The 23954-nt window shown below is 36.4% G+C and overlaps 1 protein-coding gene across 1 annotated transcript; it reads right to left on the bottom strand.

Moving 5' to 3' along the window:
* Window positions 1-2877: 2877 nt before the first annotated feature.
* LOC113075020 (melatonin receptor type 1B-B) lies at window positions 2878-23954 on the bottom strand. The gene is made up of 3 exons (XM_026247735.1): window positions 23583-23954; window positions 23243-23491; window positions 2878-4135 (listed from the first exon to the last, which is right to left on the bottom strand). Exons 2-3 carry the CDS (start codon window positions 23436-23438, stop codon window positions 3288-3290), a joined length of 1044 nt encoding a protein of 347 aa, XP_026103520.1. The 5' UTR covers window positions 23439-23491; window positions 23583-23954; the 3' UTR covers window positions 2878-3287.

Here is a 23954-nt window from a genome sequence, read left to right as displayed (position 1 = left end):
TTCAAATTAAGTTTATCATGAGTACAATGTTACATAAAGTGCATAACATAAAATAAGTCTACAAGAAAACATTTTCATCCATCCTACGGTCTGGTAAGTCCATTAACTGATCGTGTTTTCCCCGTAATATTTGTACATTATTATTATTATTATTATTATTAGACTATTATTATTGGTATTAGTACAATTATTATATAGGATTGGTATTTTTTTTTTTTCATTTTGATCTCTTCTACATAACATTCTGAATACTTTTGTAAATAATAGCTGACTGTAAATGCTCGACATGCAAATCAAGTCTTGATTATGCTGTATGGAACTTTGTTAGAAGGCATTTAAAATGTAACATAAAATTCATTTTATCTCAGCTAATTAATATACCATAAGTATAAATACTATAGTGTTAAGTTGAGGAATTAATCATAATTATGATAGAATATATATATATATATATATATATATATATATATATATATATATATATATATATATATATATATATAATATATATATATATATATATGTAGATATAATATTTTAATTAATTTTTAATAATATTTTGTAAAGTAAATCTATTAACTGTAACTTTTGATCAATTAAATGTTGACTTGTTTAATAAAATAATATACAATGGATGTTTTAAATAAGAGTTGATATCCTTTATGTAAAAATAATAATAAGAAGAAAGAATGATTACATTTATATAGTGCTTTTACATCATCAGGGGTATCCTCCTCATCCACCACCAGTGGATATGTAAATTATGGTATTTTATGTAAATTTATGTAGCAGTTTGATGCTGTCACTCTAATTAAGATTGGTTATTCATTTAACAACCCTATTTGTTTAAGTGCTTAAAATATGCCTCTGAATTAAGTTACATAATTAGATTAATATGAATTTAAATAGATATTGCCCCCTTAAATAATTTCCAAATTAGTTAGCATACTTTACAGTATTAGTAGAGAGAAGTCTAACTAACTTGACTGTGAGTGAGCAACTACATTAAATCTCAAGTACTTGTTGCAAAGTAACCTGAAATGAATCATGACATATTTATCTTCCGCACAAATAATATTCTATATTCCAAAAGTGGTTACAACTCCCATTACATTTCTGCTGCGGTTTCCAACCAGACTCCCTCCCTGCAACCCTTCTGGATAATGCATTCGGCAAAATGACGACAAGATCGCTCTCAACTTGGCCAAGTGTTTATGTTATCAACCACCTCAGTCCACCATCTGCTGGGACACCAGCCACACATCCCCATAATTCCCTGTGCAGATGTGGCCATAAAGGAGCAAGCTCATCCCAATCTCTCCATGTAATCCCTCTGCAGCCCATTCATACCAGAGAGAGGTTGCACAATCACCAATAGACTTGGCTTTCATCTGTTTAGTTCTTTTCTTTTATTCAGGTCAATGGTGAAGCATGTTCTCACACAGTACAATCACGCTGCATGGAACATTTTATTATGGCGGGAGGATTAAATCGCACATTGTCAAATCAAGTGAAAACAAGCACAGATAACAATAATACATTCAAATCAGGTCTCGTTAATACTTTCCCTTTTGCCAGTAACCTTTATCTTAATCGGAATTCCTACTGCGTTTTACTCGCAGATCATTTGTTGAAGAAGATATATAGTTTAAGAATCATGCACATTTCCTGGCAGAGTAAGTCATGAATGACATTTAATGTTTGAAAGATAAGAGGGGAACACAGATTGAAACTGATAACTGACTGACCGCACGCTGTCACCGTTCACTTTGAAAAAGCTAAATCCGCATGAAGTGCTTTTTTTTTTTAAAGATTGTGCTTTATCTTGATGTGCTGGAAGCTCTTCGCTCACCAAAGCTGTGTTGACGTTACATTTAAATTAGGATGCTCTCACAATTTTATTTGGTTTGATATGACAAACTGATTTGGTATATCAGATACTTTCTGTCAGAGCATTAACATTTGGCACCTTGATTAAATATATGGATTTTTTTATATATAATTCACGTGAATGTTCAAGTGTAAGGCAGAAGTTCTGAATTGAAAACAACAAATATGTGATACATACTTATTTATACAACATATACAACAGACCCACAAAATTTTACAAAATGTCTTCAATAAATAGTCCATGGATCATAAACAGTCCATAAATAAATGGATTTAAAATTAGTTCATTTAACTTTCAATATAAATGGTGAGTTAAATATTTCTTATTAATAATAATAGAGTTCTGAAATGGATCACAACATCAAAAATAAACAACCAAGGCTCACTGGAAATATGTAACTGCCTACGTTCCTAAATGAATGCATCTGTTCATAACATGATTCACTGCATTTTCCCAGATGAAATGAACACTAGAGACAGTAAAACAACACCTTTCTATTCTTTTCACACAAGTTATGATTATGGGACAGATTATTGATGAATAATAGCTTGTTTTTGCATGGTTCCTTCCACAATACTATGCAATGGCCTCAAAATACTTCTGTCATACTGCGTGATTTGTAAACTAATATGTTTTATCATATACATGACATAATTTGCTCCATTTTGAATTGCTTGACTTGCTCAGTAGCTCACCTGGTATAGCATTGCATTTGCGATGCAGGGTATCCTGTAAAAACACAAGTCATGACACTCCACAAAAGAGCTCAAATCTTTGAAGCTAAAATGTAAGGTTTGCTTCAGCAAATGTGTTTTTCTCACATTTGCTTTTCTTAACATTATCGGTAGGGTTTAGTTTAGGTGGTGTATTCATTTCAAATGCAATGAAGCAATTTTGCGCCACTCACCTGACATTTAATTCTAAATTGCCATGCTACAAACAATGTAATAAAGCATTAGGTTATTTATGTTCAGTGTTTCAGAGAAAATAAAACTTGCTAGACAGACTATTTTGCTTTGAAACTGCTGAAAAACTTGCTACAAGCAATGCAAAATCATTTTGCAACTATTTTGTAGCCTCAAGAATGTCATTTTCATGGTGATGTACTGTTTAATTAACCTGCATCTCCAATGGGGGGAAAAAAAGAAATGGTTATAGCACTGCTTGTAGACATGTTACCTGAAAAAATTCAGTGAAATGTACCCAAAGCAACATGTTTCAGGTTTTGCAGAAATTTAGGCACTCACAAATTTACAATGAGCCAAGGTTGAAAATAGAACAAGCACCCTGAGTTGCACATAAAAAAGTCAAGTGTTCACAGTTCAAAGCATAGAAATTTGCTTCATTCATCCTTGACGTTTCCTTCTGAACAGTGATTGGCTGAAGAAAAAAAAAGTCACTCATTGTTATTGATGGCTGGTGAGGGTTTGCTCCTCATCCCATCTGTGGCAGCCTTGGAGGTCTCAGTCACAAACCTCCGAGGAATCCAAACCGATGTCAGGATCCGCATGTACTCCTTTCGGAAGTTCCGATTGAGGAGTCCATAAATGACGGCATTGAGGCAACTGTTGAAATAGGCCATAAAGTAGCTGACCACAAAGAGCCACTCTGGAATACGTGGAGCCATGACCTCTGGATCGATGGCCACCACGAGACCGATTAGATTGAGTGGAGCCCAGCAGATTGCAAATAAAACGAACACCACGAACATGGTGACGAAGTTGCGCAGGTCGCTGGGTCTCACCCTCGAGCGTTCCTCGCTCTTCACCTTCCTCCTCACCTGTATCACCAGAACCCAAATCCTCAGGTAGCAGAAGGTCACCACCGCGATGGGCACCAGGAAGTGAACCACCACCACCACCACAGTGTACGAGCTGCTGGCGGTCTGCGTGAAGGTGCAGGAGTAAACGCGAGGGTCATAACTCAGTGAACCCACAAAGAAGTTGGGAAGAATGGCGAGCACAGTGAGCACCCAGATCAGGGCCACTAACAGCAGCGTGTTACGGAAGCTGTAGAGACGTCCGTAGGCAAAACTGTGACAGATGTAGCAGTAACGGTTGATGGCGATGCCAGTGATGTTGAAAACTGAGCCGATCACACTCAGGCCCATTAGGAATCCGCTGACTTTACACTGGGTTTCCCCCAGAGACCAGCCGTCATGGAAGATTGCGTACAAGACCAGCGGGTAAGGATAGAAAGCCACCACCAGGTCAGCGAAGGCCAAACTGACAACAAACACATTGCCTGTGCAAAAACAGAGTGAGAGAAAGAGGGCTTGTTAATAACTTCATTTCTACTAGCACAGATTGATGTCGATTTGATAGCCTACTATTATCCCAACTGTGGCAAAATCAAAGAAAATGTATTACTAACACCTGCTCCTGGTGCCCCTATGTTCTGTAAAGTTTATTTCCAACCTATTTCAGCTCACCTGGCCTGTGATTTTTCAAGTGATCCTGAAGAGCTTGATTAGCTGGTTCAGGTGTGTTTGATTAGGGTTGGAGCTAAACTCTGCAGGACAGTGGGTCTCAGAAGCAGGGTTGAAGACCTAGGTTGTGTTATGTGAATAAAATTAATAAAAGATGCATTGAACAATTTCATTCAACAAGGATGCAATTTAAAAAGTGACAAGTCACACACAAACATACACACATTTTTTTTTCAGGATTCTTTGATTAATAGAAAGTTCTAGAATAAAATATAATAATCATTATATGGTAACACTTTAGATAACAACCCACAACTTACTGCGCAAGTAAACGGAATTTACAACGTAACTTTTTTGGAATTATAGTGCACCTATTCAGTACCTCTGTTTAGGTATAAGGTATAAAATGTTTGGGGAATAAGGGTCTAATAATCTGTAAAATTAAAAAAAAAAATTCTACAGTAAGTATTTTGAAACTAAGGGGTACCTATTCTAATATCATGTGGCATGTATGACCTAACAACAATCTTATATTTGAATGCGATTTAGCAAAAACATACAAAGTGTACTTTTTTTATAGCCTACACATTTAACATGCTGGTAATTGTTTTGATCCAAATGCTCGGTTGAAACTGTTGGGTTAGGAAGCTGGCTTGATTTGACCCAATTTGGGTTGATATCAGTAATAAGTAACCCGACAGTGCTGGGTGAGGAATGTGTAGGACGTGAAAGAGAGTATGTAGCAAAGTCACGGGAGTTCAAATGTGAAACGTTCTGTGTGCGACGAAATCCGTGGCTGCGGTGCTTAAGCCGGGAACATGTGTGGAAAATAGGAGAAAATTTATCGAAGCACAGACAAGAGACAACTGTCTGGAGTGTGTTCTTTTAAAACTGGAGCAGTGAATACAAGAAAACGAATCGAAGCAAACAGGAGAGAGATTTTTGAAACTGACTGGAATGTTATTTTAAAACTTGTTGTATGTTCTCACAACATTGAGCAGCGACTGATGAGGGGTAGAACCGCAAACTGTGAAGGACATAGATCAAAACAGTAAAATCAAAGATGGTAAAATCCTGTCAGTTTGCTATAATAAGCTACAGTATATAAGTATGGAGTTGATTTGCTTTTGGTGTAATAACTGGTGTAATAAATTGTAATCTTTTACTTTATTAGGCTATCTTTTGCCCGTGTTGTTACTGTTGTCCTATTGTGTGTGATTTTAATTTTTAGTTTAAGCAGTAGGCCTATAGTAAATTTTAAACAATATTTGATAGGCAATTTGTTGAAGCCACTACATGGAACAAGGGGGAAACAAACATCTCTTTAATTTGCAGCCCGCAAATGTTGTATTTAATCTGTAACTACATGGAACAAGGTTACTCATGAATCATAAATCATAGCAGAAACTCATTAATGTATTTCACTGGATTTTGTTGTTCGGTAATCTCCATCATGTATCCTTTAATAATAGAACATGTACCCCATAGTTAAAAAATACCTATAGGCCTATAATAAAATACCAATATAAAATTATAAATTAAATTGTAATCATATTTGTCAATATCATTACTATTACTGAATTGTTCATTAAATAAATACAACTTTGTAAGCATTAAATGTTTCAAAAACATTCCAAACAATGGAGCCAATAAACTTTTGAAAGGTCCTGTACACTGACCCTACCCTTCTTTTTATTTTGTATGTTAAACTTTTCTGTTGTCACGAAAATGATGTCAGCTGTACATGAAAATCATGAGTTATGAGTCCTCTAAGTATGTTTATGCTGACTGAAAAAAAAAAAAAAAAACTTTTCACAGTATACCTGTCACTTTTGTTGCACTGATTCCTGCCTTTGCACTGCCAATCATGTTTTATGCTTTAAATTGAATATAGGACTAAACTCATGTGGACAACAAGAATTAAGACTGACAGAGCTACAGAGTGAAAATAAAAGACACAGAATGAATCACATCAACTTCAAAAGCAGGATCCCCGGGTAGTGTGAAGCCTTTGATTACACTGTGACAGCAGAAAACACATCGCTCCGTAATACAATGTGCTCTCTTCTTGCCTCTACCCTCTCAGATTAATCTCATGCATGGTCTGCTGTGTTAAATGTTCTATGTCGAGCAATCCTTTTACTCACTTTCTCATGTTAAACAGTCACCGTTTATAGCCGATGTATAAAGAGCTGACTGAGTCATCTAAATATTCCAGATAGCCCTTTATTCTGTGTTACCGGTAACAAATATCTGCATACAGATACATTTGCTACAGATATATTTAAACTGTAACTTTCATGGAAAAAAGCAGCATAAAACTTGATCTATAGCAAATACATTATATGTAAAATACATTAAATATGCTAAGACATAAATATTTGCTTTGTGTTATGGTAATGATAAACTGGGGAAATATGTGCTTAATCATAATAACTTTATAATAATCCTTATTAAAAAATTATCTTTATGGTGCTAAAATTAAGATTAATTTTCTTTATGAACAATAGTCTTTTTCTTTTTTTTTTGGGATTGAAATGTGATTTCTTGCCAAATTTAAAGAGACTCACCTTTAAAAGAATAAGAAATTATTTTATCAAGCATGAGTGGTGAACAGCTTCAATGAGGCACACATTTTCTCCTCATCGCCTACATCTTTTTAGGCATCCAGACCATTTTACCATTCAGTCAGTGTCTTTCTCCCACCCAGCCCTAAGACTCTGAATGAAACATGAGGGCCATAAATGCAAGGACCCCCATTAATCAGATTGTCCTGTTGAAAGTGAAGCAAAACATTTCACTTGGATTTTGTCAGATATCACTAACAGGAATGCATATACAAAATCAAAATGCTTCCTTTTACATAAAAATTAGAAGGGAGGTGGGGAGGGGGGCTGTTTTCCCCCATCCTTTTTTCGGCAAATGCTAAAAAGTATTCCTGGCACCTCTCAGCATGACATTAGCGAGATCATAACCCAATATTCTCTGCTTTTCATCATGGTGGCCTTTAAAAAATATTCAAAAACCTAAAAACTGTTTCAGTCTGTCATGTTGAAACAACACTGACTTTACTCTTTTCAGCTATTCCCTTTTCTTAGCTTTATTCAGAGGATAAAGCTAGAGTCTATGAAATGATAAACACAATTACCCTGACCTACCTGAGCCCAACCTTTCTTCTCTGAGCTTTCTTCTCTTTTCTTTAGACTTTTATCCCCAGACACTATAATTCAACCAGAGATGAAGCACATTCAAGGTCATAGCGCTGCTCTGTAGATGAATGTATTGTGAAATAACGCACAAAATCAGCTGCTATAAATACCTTTTTTGTGTGTATGTGTTCACATATATGAAGAAACCAACCTGTGTTACGTGTATATATATATTTTTAAATCTCTTAAGCCACTTAATGTGTGAACTTCACTATATCCTAATCCTCTTAAAAAAGGTTATTTTTTAGTAATGCCTTTAGTCATAATAAAAGCTCCTGTTTGAATTCATATTTATTTTTTTACCTTTATATAACTAATCTCAGCAATTTTAAACATTATCAGGAGATAATTATTCAGAATACTGATGTGTTTTCAGACAAAGCTAAATAAGTAAATGCTGCCCACTGAGCCATAACAATAATTGCAGATCTACAATACCGCATGATAATAAAATAAAGGATGATATATTATTGTGTGCACATAATAATAATAATGACTATTATTATTATTATTATTATTATTATTATTATTATTATTATTATTACCCCTGCTGTCCATTTAAAGCAAGGTGTCCCCCAGGGATCTGTTCTTGGTCCACTATTACTATCATTATTTACATACTATCTCTGTATCTAATCTTTTAAAATTTAAATTTAAATTTCAAATTGAAAAAACATCAGCAAATGAAGAAAACATCTTCATCAGTTTGACAACACAAGTGTTGCAAATCATCACATGCATATAACGAAACGAGCTGCAAATCATCACTACACATGCATATAACGAAACGCACTGCAAATCATCATAACACATGCATATAACGAAACGCGCTGAAAATTATGGAGCCAAAAGAGTCTCAATAAAGATAAATGCACACACTACATTTACATATGCACACATAGGATTCATACATGCACACACATAATCCATAAATACACGCACAGGATACACAAATGCGCACAAAAATCACAAATGCACACACACAATTTAAAAAGCACAGAAGATTTACAAATGCATACAAAATTCAGAAATGCACACAAAATTCAGAAATACACACACAATTCAGAAATGCAAACAACATTTACAAATAAACTAAAGATTCACAAATGGACAGGACAAGATTCAGAAATGTATTTCTGAAGCACACACAAATATATCTTGATTTACAAACTGCTTGCGGTCTGCGACTTCACTGCATTTGTGTGTGAATTTTGAGACTCCCCTGACTTGGCTGGACACACAAATGCCTTTTTTTAAACAGGGAATGATCTGCAACCAATCAGATATCTCCCTTGTTTTAGCCAATCACAAGAATGCACCCCACGTGGGGGATTGTTTACTTATAAGCCAATCAGTGAATGACTCACTTTCCTCAGCGAACGATTCACTTTCCCCACGCAGCGAACGACTCACTTTCCTCAGCGAACGACTCAATTACCTCAGGCAGCCGGCGACTCACTTTGTGCAGCCGGACACCCACTTTGCGCAGCAGGAGACTCACTTTCCGCAGCCAGAGAGTCACTTTCCTCTCGCAGCGAACGACTCACTTTCCTCACGAGTCACGCAGCGAGTGACTCACTTTCCTCAGCGAACGATTCACTTTCCTCATGCAGCGAGCGACTCACTTTCCTCAGCGAACGATTCACTTTCCTCACGCAGCGAAGTTGAGCGAACGATTCACTTTCCTCGCAGTGATCAACTCACTTTCCTCAGCGAACGACTCACTTTCCTCACAGCCGGTGACTCACATTGCGCAGTAGGAGAGTAACTTTCCTCTCTCAGCGGACCACTGACTCTCTCTTCATCTAGGGACCGAATATTATAATTAAAGTTACTTCTATATTGCATCCAAAAGAATATTTAGATATACTTAAATATTCAAAAAGGTGTAATTTTTTTTTTACTTTCATTAAAATATTTCAATAAAATGAAATAATTGCCTATTGCAAATTTATGAATCCATGGTTAACTTTTGATATGTATTGAGACATTTTTTAATTTATATTTTGTAAAAAATAATAAAAAATAAACCTGAATTGTAATCTAAACAAATATGTATTTTCATACAATTTCATAAATAAGTAGGCTGTAATATGCTGCACCACAGGCATATTGCAGCTGTGTGAATGCGTTCATGTGATTGGCTTATAAGTAAACAATCCCCCACGTGGAGTGCGTTCTTGTGGTTGGCTAAAAGAAGGGAGGTATCTGATTGGTTGCTGATCATTCCCTGTTTAAAAAAAAAAACATTTGTGTGTTGAGCCAAGTCAGGGGAGTCTCAAAATGCAGTCAAGTTCACAGACCGCAAGCAGTTTGTAAATCAAGATATATGTGTGTGTGCATCAGAAATACATTTCTGAATCTTGTCCTTTGCATTTGTGAATCTTGAGTGCATTTGTAAATGTTGTTTGCATTTCTGAATTGTGTTTGTATTTCTGAATTTTGTGTGCATTTCTAAATTTTGTATGCATTTGTGAATCTTCAGTTCTTTTTAATTTTTGTGTGGGCTTTTGTAAATTTTGTGCGCATTTGTGTATCCTGTGTGTGTATTTATGAATCATGTGTGTGCATGTATGAATCCTATGTGTACATATGTGAATGTAGTGTGTGCATTTATCTTTATTGAGACTCTTTTGGCTCCATAGAAAATCCTCACAAAACATGCAATTAACAAACGCGCTGCAAATAGCACTGACCAAAATGGAAATGTTTCAAGGAGACCTCAAAAAGTGTCAGACCCCACTTGGATTTGTTTATCGTGCAGTGGCTACTGGTCAGTGGAGATGTTGGTGAACTGAAAGGTGAGTTTTTTTTTTTTCTTTTTCTTTTGGATATTTGCAGCGCGTTTCATTGTATGCATGTGTTGTGATGATCAGCGCGTTTTCGCTATATGCATGTGTTGTGAAGTATTTGCATCGCGTTTCGTTGTATGCAAGTGTTGTGAGGATTTATAGCGCGTGTCGATATATGCATGTGTTGTGATGATTTGCAGCGTGTTTCGCTATTATGCATGTGTTGTGATGGTTATATATATATATATATATATATATATATATATATATATATATATATATATATATATTTTTATTTTTTTATTATTTTTTTTTATTTTTTTTATTTTTTTACACAAATTAAGCTTTTCACTTCATAAGATGTTAACTGATGAATGTTTGTAGTTGTGTGGATTATTATGATGATTACTTGTGGATTGTTATGATGTTTTATTAGCTGTTCAGATTCTCATTCTGATGGCACTTATTCACTGCAGAAGATCCACTGGAGAGCAAGTGATGGTAAATCTGTTTCTGGTTAAAAAACTAACTCATCTCGGATGGCCTAGGTGTGAGTACATTTTCAGCAAACTTTCTTTTTAAGGTAAACTATTCCTTTAATAGCACATGAATATCACATATTGAGATATGAAATGGAAGAGTGAGAAAAGCAAGGCAAATAAGTAGGTACAAGAAGATGTCTTAGTTATTAAAATAGTTACAGTGTAATGGAAAACCTCACAGAGGAAGCTGGGGAAAAGTTCTGGAGGGAGAACAGAAGGCAGGGGTTTTTATTCCATGTGTAAGGCTCATTATAAAAGCACTTGAACAGGGTCAGACTGGGTTATGAAACCCTCAGAGTACAGTACAAAATGATATGTACATGCCATGCTCACCTGTCAAAGACTTTAAGAGCAAAAAAGAAGAGCAACAGCTGTAAGACACACAGACACTTCTGTTTCAACATACCCACAAGACAAGTGCCCTTTTTTGCTTTTCCTTGCGGATCTGGACAACCTTTGCAATTTTGTAAAGCCATGTCAAACACAATAATACATCTTGACCCTGCATTTTCCAAGGATTTCTGAGGAAATCCTTCATTGCGTACAGGTAGTGCATTTAGCAAGGTACAGAATCTCTTGGGGATGAATATACAGTTTGAATCATATGCATAACAATATAACTGAACCTTGGAAAAATTAAAAGGTCCATATATCTAGAGAATGAAGACAGAAAATAAAGCCAAATGATCAACAGAAAGCTGATACTGTACATAGTAAGTCTTTAGACTTTAAAGGTCCCATGACATGAAAATTTCACTTTATGAGGTTTTTAACATTAATACTAGTTCCCCAAACCTGTCTATGGTCCGCCAGTGGCTAGAAATTTCTATAGGTGTAAACCAAGCCCTGGGTGTCCTGCTCTGCCTTTGAAAAAATTCCCCTTATGTCGTCATAAGGGGAAAGGGTACCTCCCCTTTCTCTGCTTTGCCCGCCCAAACATTTACATTTAATTCTGTCGCAATGTCAGCACAGGTGTTGCAAACAGACTTTTACAGCATTCAACAGCACTGCCACAAACAGTGAGTAACAGTGTTCATTAATGCCTGATCTATGATCATTGATTTATGATGTGTAGCTAATTATTCAAGTTCACACAGACTTTCTTTCTAAATCATTTAATACTGTTTATGCATCAGTGAATCAAGCCAGTGACCAGTAAAAGAAGCTCTTACTGTATTGTATTCATGTCGATATTGTGTTTGATGTTAGTTGTGGTGAGAGCATTTTGTGAGAGAAAACGCGTTGCAATGACGAGATCAATGCATTCACGCGATAAACAGACTCTGTCTACTAACGGTGCATCACTACAATGATTCATGTGATGGGAAAATATATAAAAAATAATGCTATAATCAACACTTCCACTATATGTTAATCTAGACAGCTGTAATAGTAAAAAAAAAAAAAAAAAAAAAAAACTAGTAAAACTAATTTGAGAGGGGTTCCACAAGTAATACGCGTTTCGAATGCAAAGATGTCAGCCAATCACAACAGATGTCGTTTACTCACAAGAGAGTCTCACAGCAGACACGCCCCTTTAAACAGAGCATTCAAGCCAGAGGACTAAAATCCTGAAATAAAAATGCCTTTTATTTCTAAATTTTAAATGTAAAAATCATACTTACAATGTAAGTACACATCAGGAAACATTAAAAAAGCATTAAAAAAGAAAATAATCCACATCATGGGACCGTTTCATTACGCTGTCCATGGTGCTGAAGTCAACACACCATGGGCCAGTTTTACTAATAGCTTGCGCCAGTGCAAACTGTATTTTGTTATTACAATTTTACTGTAAGCTTTTACTAAAGATGCGCAGTGAGGACTGATAAAATGTTGACATAGTTAGTTTTTGCGCTGGACCTTATTGAATATGCATTTATAGGAGTTTCCCTTTCAGACGAAAAATTAATCGGAGGAGAGTATTCCAAATGCATTAAGCAATGCGTTTTACTAACGGCTGCACTCGTCGCCATCTTTATTTCTTTATTCTTTATTTGCAACTATGCTAATTTTCCCTGCACTTGGTATATTGCGTTGGTCAATATGTTAATGAGATGTCGTGAGTTCTTTGACTAGCGTGTTGTTAGTAAATCAATCGCAGAAATTTTCGCTCCCATCTCCGCTGTTTTGGCATTGCGCTCTCACACTAATTTGCCATGTTTAGTAAAACTGGCCCTAAATATACACTAACATTCAATCGTTTTTCATTATTTTAACTTGTTTCAAGTGTCTAATGCTCACCCAGACTGCATTTATATATATATATATATATATATATATATATATATATATATATATATATATATATATATATATATATATATATATATATATATATATATATATACAATTTCAATTAAAAATTTTGTAACAATCTAAAGGACTTTGCTGACATGTCTGATTAATTTAATGCATTCTTGCTGAAAGAAAATTTTAATTTATTAAACTATATATATATATATATATATATATATATATAATATTTATTTATTTATCTAACTGATCCAAAACTTTAGAACGGTAGTTTATTACTCCAGATGTTATACAAGAAAGTAAGCTAATTGGAAGGAGAAAGAGGTGTAAAGGATTGACTTGTGCTCTGACTTGTTCCATGTTCCTTTCATTAAACCCCAAAAGAAAATAAACTTGTGATGATTGATTTTTTTCCAAAATAAAACTTCTTGGTCTTTCAGAGTGAAAGGTGATCCAATGTATAATTAGAGGAAATTGAACTTCTGATGGAAGCCCTTGTTCTTGCTGAGTGTGGCTTAGGGTTCACTTCAAGCTCAATTCCACTTAAGTTCAAAAAGTGTAATTACTAATGGAGGAGGATGACCTTGAGGAACTTCACATGTAGCCTAATTTATGTGCTCATTAGCACAGCATCTGCGGTGTTACTCATAAATGATAAAATCTGAAACCACATGGAGACCCCTCGACTGCATATAATTAAGGATTAAAGGAAAAAATCAGAAGATACATTTAGAGCCTTGGTGTTACACAATATTATTGACAGCGATTATATTATTGATATGATTGGTTCTTTACCACATACAGTACATATACACATCCTATTATACGTTCATCATTTTTGATGAAATTACAGTAATAAAGACAAAACGAGGCATGATGCAGACCAGATTCAAACCCGGATTACCTGCAGTTTTCATATTACATTTACATTTAGTCATTTAGCAGACGCTTTTATCCAAAGCGACTTTCAAATGAGGACAATGGAAGCAATCAAAAAAAACAACAAAAGAGCAATGATAAGTGCTATAACAAGTCTCAGTATAGATAGATGATAGATAGATATAGATAGGTACTTTTCTGTGTCTTGAATGTGGTAGTTCCCTTGTTGTCTATGGGAGGGTCAGAGAGCCCACAGATTTCATCAGAAATATCTTAAATTGTGTTCTGAAGATGAACATGGGGTTTCAAGCAGATTCATGAGCGCCAGACTGCTGCTGATGCTGTGGAGCTCACATCTCCGAAAACGCTGAAGCAAATTTTCAAATGGATGCTATCTTTATTAACAAACTACGTTTGAAGTACAAACAAGTATATTCCCACTAAAATTACTTTTTAAACTACATTTCGTGACAGAAAACAGTATTTTTTTTAATTATAGTGGTGATACAAACAGTGAAACGGCTGTTGAAGTTCTGTTGCACTCTTATATCAACTCTTATCTGCCAGTCAGATCCGAGGACCAGAAAAAAAAACTGTTTATATATATATATATATATATATATATATATATATATATATATATATATATATATATGTGTGTGTGTGTGTGTGTGTGTGTGTGTGTGTGTGTACTGTAATGTTATTTTATTTTTTTATATTACATTGTTTCCATTTAGATGTTAGTGATCTTCTTTATTACACAAAGGTTACTTCCTGACACAAGAGAGGGGAAAAAATGACCTGTCTTTTGATCACAACCTTTTATAATTTCAAAGGTTTTTATCAGTGAAGAGCTTAGCATTAAATGTGTAGTTTAAATGTTTAAAATATAAGCCTTGATCATGAAAGTTTACAGCACTTATAGATATTAACCAGGGTGCAGCAGGGTGAAGGACTCGGATCAAGGCAAATTACTGAGGAACCAGTTTTCTGTTCCTTTGGAGTGATATATTCACAAGGTCATTTCATACTAGGTAAAATATGGAAATCACATTATAAGGCTATTGCAACTTTTGAGATATGAAAATGAGGATGGTGACATGTTTTTGTTGTATTTTTACGGATTGCAAATTGTGGCAGTGGTCCAGTCCTGGGGATATAAGGACTAGAAATTATGGAAAACTGGACTGAGGCCCAAAAAGTGCGGCACCAAGGGCTAATCCTAATTGTTTCCCCGAAGCATGCACTCTAGTAGCACCAATTGACAAGCACTACTATTGTGCCCTTGAGCCATGGCCACTGCCACTGCAGCTTCAAACATCTGCCCTCTCTTCCAAGGGATGTAATGTCCTGTAATACCGTTAGAACATTATGCTTATTTCATGACCAAATGAACTAGCATGAAAAAAACCATAGTTGAATTATTATTATTATTACAGTTATTATCAGGGTACTATTGTGAATGTACAGAAGAAAATCAATTATTGAATAAAGACGTTATTTTTGTTTTCTTATTTTTAATGATGTCCTTACCTTTCTGGGCCTTGAATGTAGTGGTTGCATTGCACTGCATTTTATGCAGAGCCAGAAAGCCCTCAGATTTCTTTAAAAATATCTTAATTTGTGTTCCAAACATGAGTGAAGGTCTTATGGGTTTGGAACAACATGAAGTTGAGTAATTAATGACAGAATTTAAATTTTGGGGTGAGCTTTCCCTTAAAATATGTACTACACAAAAAGCTCCCATCGCAAACAAAAGCTTGACCTTTCTGAACTAGAATTTGTTGTTTTCCTCTCAAAATATAACTGCTGCTTGAGTGCACGTCATTCTACCAACACAAATCGAAAAAGACTATATCCCACCTGTATAAAATCACACCGGCTTCTCTACAATCCACCCTGTGATCAGTCAGCCCACTCTGAACCTCAGCATTCCTTTCAGCCAAACACTATTACATCATCCCTCTGAACAGCCACATAGAAAACAGTATCTTCATTGAAGGCCTCTGTCAAAATGTCAACATGTTGACCTTTGACTCCTTCAAAGTGAAGCAGATGAGTCATGGAGTAATGTAAATAAAATGTCTCAGATTGTGTTATGTAACTGCAGCATAAACGTCACAAAGGTTCAACTTAGGCTATGTTGAAAGCTTTCGTAGGATGATATATGTCACACTGAGTTTGCTTAATTTTTCTCTTTTTTCAGAAAAGTGTGGATTTTTATTTCATGCTGATGTTGAAGTAAAGCTTTAAAGGGTTTAAAATGCTTGAGGCATGCAATCTTTGATCAGATCAAAATTGTGTTTCATGAAATTCAGATTGTGCGCCTCAGCCCACAATTCCCAATGATCAAATGATTCAGTCCAGAGCTTTGCATTATTATCACTGGTTATAGGGTGAAGAACGATGGATTTTATTAAACTAAAGTGATCCGATAATGCCTCAATGTACGCATACATAAATGAATCTCAAAAATATTGCAGCACTTTTTTTGCTGGTTCTCTGATTTGTGAAATCAGGAAAGATGGGTTTGAAAATCATGGTGATGCCTCAAACTGCCTGTCCAGGGTTTTGCTGTTTTATCTCGTGCCAAGGTACAGTCAGCATGCAGCATGTTAAAGAGAGTGTTTACCTATAAAGCAAAGTTTGCAGAGCTACAAAACACTTCAGATTTAATTTAGTTCAGTGTCATTTACCATGCTTTATTATGGGTGAATTTATATGAAATTTTCACACACACAGACTGATATATTTAAAATGTTTATTTATTTTCATTTTGATGATTATAACTGACAACGAAGGAAAATCCCAAATTCAGTATCTCAGAAAATTTGAATATTAGTTAAGACCATTACAAAGAAAGGATTTTTAGAAATCTTGGCCAACTCAAATGTAAGAACATGAAAAGTATGAGCATGTACAGCACTGAAACCTTAGTTGGGGCTTCTTTTGCCTGAATTACTGCAGCAATGTGGCATTGCATGGAGTCGATCAGTCTGTGGCACTGCTCAGGTGTTATGAGAGCCCAGGTTGCTCTGATAGTGGCCTTCAGCTCTACTGCATTGTTGGGTCTGGCATATTGCATCTTCCTCTTCACAATACCCCATAGATTTTCTATGGGGTTAAGGTCAGGTAAGTTTGCTGGCCAATTAAGAACAGGGATAACATGGGCCTTAAACCAGGTACTGGTAGCTCTGGCACTGTGTGCAGTTGCCAAGTCCTGTTGGAAAATGAAATCGGAAGCATGAAGTGCTCTTAAACTTCCTGGTATACGGCTGTGTTGACCTTGGACCTCAGAAAACACTGTGGACCAACACCAGCAGATGACATAGCATCCCAAACCATCACTGACTGTGGAAACTTTACACTGGACCTCAAGAAATGTGGACTGTGTGCCTCTCCTCTCTTCCTCCAGACTCTGGAACCCTGATTTCCAAAGGAAATGCAAAATTTACTTTCATCAAAGAACATAACTTTGGACCACTCAGCAGCACTCCAGTCGAGACGCTTCTGATGCAGTCTGTTGTTCAAGAGTGGCTTGACACAAGGAATGTGACAGCTGAAACCCATGTCTTGCATACGTCTGTGCATAGTGGTTCTTGAAGCACTGACTCCAGCTGCAGTCCACTCTTTGTGCATCTCCCCCACATTTTTGAATGGTTTTTGTTTCACAATCCTCTCCAGGGTGTGGTTATCCCTATTGCTTATACACTTTTTTCTACCACATATTTACCTTCCCTTCGCCTCTCTATTAATGGGGTTGGACACAGAGCTCTGTGAACAGCCACCCTCTTTTGCAATGATCTTTTGTGGCTTGCCCTCCTTGTGCAAGGTGTCAATGGTCATCTTTTGGACAACTATCAAGTCAGCAGACTTCCCCATGATTGTGTAGCCTACAGCACTAGACTGAGAGACCATTTAAAGGCCTTTGCAGGTGTTTTGAGTTAATTAGCTGATTAGAGTGTGGCACCAGGTGTGTTAAATATTCAACCTTTTCACAATATTCACATTTTTGGAGATACTGAATTTGGGATTTTCCTTAGTTTTCAGTTATAATCATCGAAATTAAAATAAATGAACATTTTAAATATATCAGTCTGTGTGTATGGTTGGGGGGGCATAAAAAAGATTGTGAGTGGTTCAAGGACAACTGCTATTGTCACCGCAACTATCCAACTGCAAGACCTTTGGTTTAAAGTGCCTCCTGAATGATACATCCTGAGACAACAACATCATGGTCCACTGAGAATCAAGGACACATCTGTTAAATTGGACGGAAACAGAAAGAGTGGACATATTTTTGTTTTATGCATTCAAATCCAAGCATCCTTTGAAAAGTTTAAAAGAGGCTGTCGTCCTGAGAAGAGACAGGCGGAGACAAACAGTTACTGCTGTGAACCTATCATCAAGTAAACCTGAAAGCAAAGCAGAAACCCTGTCTCCTATTTGAACCCGCTGTAGAGTGAAACAAGAAGTGAATACAAATACTTCGGTAGAGGTTTTTTTTTTCTACCTGTTAAATTTCAAATGCCTCCCTGGGCAATGACATTTGCTGGTACTTCAGTGATGGAAAGACTGTGAAAAAAAGAAAAGAAAAGTGAAATAAGGAATAAAGGACACCAGCAAAGTTCTATTACAGCGGTGAATTCACTCGTGACAGGCTCTCCTGGTTCCACTATAGCTCAACTGGGCTGAATGAATTGAAGATAATTATAAGATATTCTAAACCTTTCAGCAAAACAAGTCAAATTCAATCAGGTAGATACAAGTACTCTTCATAGGGGGTGTACTAGAAAAACAAATCATTTAACATTTACTGTGTCATTCATCTGATGAAGTACATTTTCATGCCCGATTACAATGCTCAAAAGGTCAGTAATTTTTTTATGTTTTTTTGAAAGACGTCACTTATTCTCACCATATTATCAGATAATTTATTAGATTAAAATACAAACAATATCATGAAATATTATTACAATTTAAAATAACAGATTTCTATTGTAATATTTAAAAGCAACATGTATTTCTTTCTTATCAACATTGTTATCAACAAATACCTTGATAAAAATACAATCCAAACGAACAGCCTTTATTTGAAGTAGAAATCTTTTGAAACACTGAAAAAGACATTTAGGCTAATGTATAATCAAATGAATGTGTCCTTACAAAATAATTGTTTAATCTTATTATATAATCTCACTAAAAACAAACGTTTGAACAGTAGCATTTGACAAAATATAATGAAAAAAATGATTTTTAAAACTTATTTTTAGGATAAAAGATTATTTATCAAAATATTACACATAATTTTCATTGGAAATAAGTGTGAATTTAAATCATTTCACTGCTGTTGCCATGTCTCTGGCTCCTGTTCGAATTTTAACATGAAAAAGTAAATTTATTAATAAATATTCCAAATAAGTCTTCTTTATTTTCCTCTCTCCATTTTTGAGCAAGATACAGTTGCATAAAGCAATGAAAATAGTAATGGATTCTGTAAAATTTTGTGGACTTAGGATGCATGTCTCAGACTATAGACCTTAGCCATGTTAAACTGTGATACTTCTGGAAACAATTTTACTGCTCTGTGAGGAGGGTCTCTTGGCACTAAATAACAGCAGGTGGGCTTCTCTCTTTCTCTCTGAGCACAGTTCATGCAGACTTTAGACTGCAATGTGCATCAAGTCCACAGCTCTCTAGCCTCAATTGCTCAAGGGTCCAACATGACAGTTACATATGTTTCTTTTAAATGATTACAAAGCATTCAAGACAGATATAGAAAGTATTTAGATTTGAATGAATGATCCATTGCTGTCCGTGGTGCTGAACTGAGTCACATTATCATCTTCATGGTTGTCTCTGAGGACACAGGATGTAGATTGCGCCAACTGCTGATGTTGCTGGTGGGGGTCTTTCTTTGAATTCTTATGTTCTTCCTTTATTTCTTTCTTCTTCTAAATGTCAGACAAACAAACACCCATCCGTAATGTTTATTGGTGTTAATTTCTTTGGTCTCCCTGTGTCTGTTTGAGTGACAGGCAGAGGTGTTTCCACACTTGTGCAGGACATGAACACCCTGGCAGGTGGTGAGGACAGCAGTTCACTTTCACAAAGCTCAAAAGCCAAAATGAGAAAAATCAAGGAGAAATTCAAAATCGCTCAAAGACTCAAAGAGAGAGAGCAAAAGCAGATACACCTCATAGGGGAAGCACCACAGATGCTGAAAGGCTTTGACAACTCTGCGGATGGACACTGACCCGATTTAAGTTTAATCACACATAGCCCTGAGGCCGAGAGAAAAGCAAGAGTGCACATAATTCCCCTAGAACAAACACATAAAAAGAATCAAACAGAACATTTCTCCAAATATTCTTAAAGCAATAGTTTACTCATAAATGAAAAACATCCACCTTTATGTTGCATCAAACCTATTTTTTGTTGAAAGCAAAATCAGGATTTTGAACCATGAATATTTAAAATGACTAGTAACATTATGTTGCTTTTAATGTTTAAGACATATTCTTAATGGTTTTCCATGGTTATGAATTTGAACCACAAATCTTTCACTTAATCTAAACCTACAGCTAATACCATGCCAGTCAAAGTCATTTACCAATCACTAATCTTCTCCAAAGTTTTGGCTTTAAGCCCACTAAAGTATTTTTATCTGACTTAAAGCAAAATTACAAGACTACACTTCCCTGATCACAGAACAGAAACACCCTGTCTGCCGCCACTAATTTTTATGGTCTCCTGTGGTTTACAAATCCATTTTAACCACACACATACATCAGTGCACACAAACACGTGCCCACTTTAGCACTGACCACTGTAATATCCATACTTGTGTGGCACAGCAGGGCCTGCCAGGAATCTGACAGCAGGAGGACTTCACTTGGCACTCACCCCCTTTCTAGAAACACTATTACATAACCACACAGGGGACAGTGCAAGGGAGCGGGGCCAGTGGACAGTGATACTCAAGAAACCCTGGCTGCCATGTGCCTTCAACTGTCAGCTGTTGGAGTATCACTGAAAGAAATAATTAAAACAAAATTTAGCTGAGAATATATTCACTCTCAGAGCATAGATACTGTATAAATGAGGATTTACAGACATTTACCATTACATCACTTGCTCACCAATGGATCCTCTGTAGTAAATGGGTGTCATCAGAATAAGAGTCTAAACAGCTGATAAAAACATCACAATATTTCATAATTATGCATAATTATGTATGTTTTAGCTTAAGGTTAAGTAGATGTGGATTGTTGTGATGCTTTTATCAGCTGTTTTGACTCTCATTCTGATGGCACCCATTTACTGCAGGGGATCCACTGGTGAGTATATGTAATGCTAATATGAGTACATTTTCAGCTAATTTAAATTTCTAGATTAAATTTCCTTTAAATGTGAACTCGACATGGAAGTTTGACTAATAAAGCATGGCATCTGTTCTACATAACATAAATGGAGAAGCAAAAGACATGGAAAGAAGAGTCTTTTTATACAGTCTCTTTCATACCCACCCTCTCATCAGAATGTGTTTCGTTATCGTAAAAGACTGAGATTTTAACCAGTCCTAAATCTTTTATATCCGCGCTTCACACTGGGTGATTATGCGGTGAATCTGCAACGGGATTCTGCGAACATATGATTTTACTTCCAAATACACTTGTTTGGAGAACAAGGCTTTCAGTTTCTGTCGTTTCTCAGCTCTCTGCCCTTGTTAGTTCACACGGCGCACACCACTAAAGATCCGTGTGGTGTTCCTTGCTGCTTTAATGCTTCTTTGGGTGTTAGTGACAGTGTTATTGGTTGCGTGAGATGCCTGATTGGCCCTGGTAATGACAAAGGGCTGAGAGATGAAGGAATAAATTCTACTCCTTCACAGAAAATCCACTCAGGCGAGAGGCGAGAAGACAGAAGCAGTCGCCACAGCCATCGGGGGGGAAACCACGCACAAAATCTGACAGCATTCATACTCAATCTAATGAGCCGTTGATGCCACCTCCATGTGCTCGAATTGCTTTGGAGGGGGAAGACAGAGAGAGTCAGGAGTGTCTATCAGACAGAGGGTGATATAAGACTGTGAGTGCACCTTTGAAGCAGACAGGTCTGGCTCTTGCTCAAAGCAAAAAAGCTCCATGCTTATGTCTCTGCAGATGCACAAACTGTCAAGGGGTTCTGAATGCAGTCCAACTCAATTGCATCAGTGGAACAACACCACAAACATACGTACACATATTGTCAAAGGCACTGAAAGAGAAATCTGTCTCTCCTCTGAATCCCTCAGCGTCACACATCATAAGAACAACCACAGTGTGACATCATAGTTCAACAGTTGTTCCCAAAAACACTTTTTAGACAGGATTATGTGCAAAAACACAATGCATTGTTAGGGATCAAGTGGGTAATTAGATTTAACATCAATTTGAAAACATCAAACACATCCATTTACAATCAAATAAAGGGTATAATAAGGCTTAAGAGGGTGCCAGATTTTCGCTGATGTATACATCCAATTATGCCAAACTACAGTCAAAAGTCTTTGAAGCCCATACTGCTGAGAGCGATAAGCTGCTGTAAATTTTTCATGACATGGTCAAGGTGAAGTGAACTTAAAACTACCAAAAGCTCAGACTTAAAAAATGCTGAAACAAGGAGTTTCTCCACAAAATGAACTTGCGAGTGACAAAAATATTGATATGGCTTTCGTTATGCATGAGCATATCCAGTACTAAAATATTGCATTTTAATTGAAACAAACTTTTAGCTGTTCATTAAATTGCATACTTTAAAAAAAAAAGGCTGACTTCTGCTATTTGGTTGGAATGGTTACATAAGATGTTTGCCAAATTCAATACTTTTATTGCTATAAAGTAATCCTTCACTAAACACTATGATGTTGGTAAACAAGTCAATAAGTCAAAAGTGAGATAAATAGTTACACTTAAATGTGAACAGTTTTTCATTTAGCTCAAAACCCTTAAACAACACAGGCAAATATGTTAGATAGTAGAAGCACGTTTTATCACCATGTATAATTTACACCTAAGGCAGGATGTCAAAAGAGATTCTTGTCAAGTAAAGGGGAAACAAGTCGACTAATTACTTCATTCAGTACATTATTCATTATCTGTATCCCCGTTTAACACTTGAGCCTAATGGCACGTGAAGCGCTATGCCAATGAACAGCGAGCGAATGTAGTGCGCATAGCCCAGAAAGATAAATGAAAGCTCACCAGCATTTCTCAGTTTCCGATTCCTGAACACCGAAATTATGACTAACAGGTTACCCAAAACATCCACCACAGTGGTGAAGATCAGCACGCTGGCCAGCACCGCTATTGCCCAGGCGGGACGCGCGCTCGAACCCAACGCGCGACCGACGTGCCCCAAATCTGTGCTGTTCGTCAGAAAAGCGATATTGTCTGGCATCCCGGAACAACTTGTTCTCTGAGGTTCGGTTTGTTAAAAGTTATTCACGCGACCTGTGGAAGTAAAGAGAGAGAGAAAACTTAAACAAAATGCGTTTGTACTTGAACATGTTTTATGATTTACTTATATTTGTATTTTCCATACTTGTAAAAAGCGAGTCATTCCAGATAGCTTAAAGCAGAAGTTGTGAACAGTTGAGCCATACATCTTTGTCGCCTCTGGTTGATCCACGCTCCTCTTCCCTCTCTCCAGATATACGAGATAGAGTCCGTCTCGACATATTTTCAGCACCTCAAACTCCTTTCTGTCTTGTAGTTCAGTTGTCTGTCTAGCGCAAATGTTCAGCGTGCTTCCCCCTCACCTTAAAACTGCTAAGGAACTGGAGAGTCTTGGCGCCGCGTTGCCCCATGGCGACCGTTACGCTCGCTCCAAGTTATTTGTTAAAGCAGCTGCTCGGAATTGTAAAAACAGCGCGTGATCAGAGGGGAATCTGGCCAGATGATTGGCTTGTGCTCA

This window comes from Carassius auratus, unplaced genomic scaffold (genome assembly GCF_003368295.1).
Source record: "Carassius auratus strain Wakin unplaced genomic scaffold, ASM336829v1 scaf_tig00016249, whole genome shotgun sequence".
In the NCBI taxonomy this organism is placed as follows: Eukaryota; Metazoa; Chordata; class Actinopteri; order Cypriniformes; family Cyprinidae; genus Carassius; species Carassius auratus.
The sequence above is the reverse complement of the archived record's forward strand: the minus strand, read 5'-3'. Positions and strand labels throughout refer to the sequence as shown.

Excerpts from the sequence above, each read along its gene's own strand:
- LOC113075020 (XM_026247735.1), bottom strand. The coding sequence starts at position 23,438 with ATGCCAGACAATATCGCTTTTCTGACGAACAGCACAGATTTGGGGCAC. Across the intron at positions 4,136-23,242 it reads TCGGAAACTGAGAAATGCTG|GCAATGTGTTTGTTGTCAGT; the intron begins GTGAGCTTTCAT and ends GTTTTTGCACAG.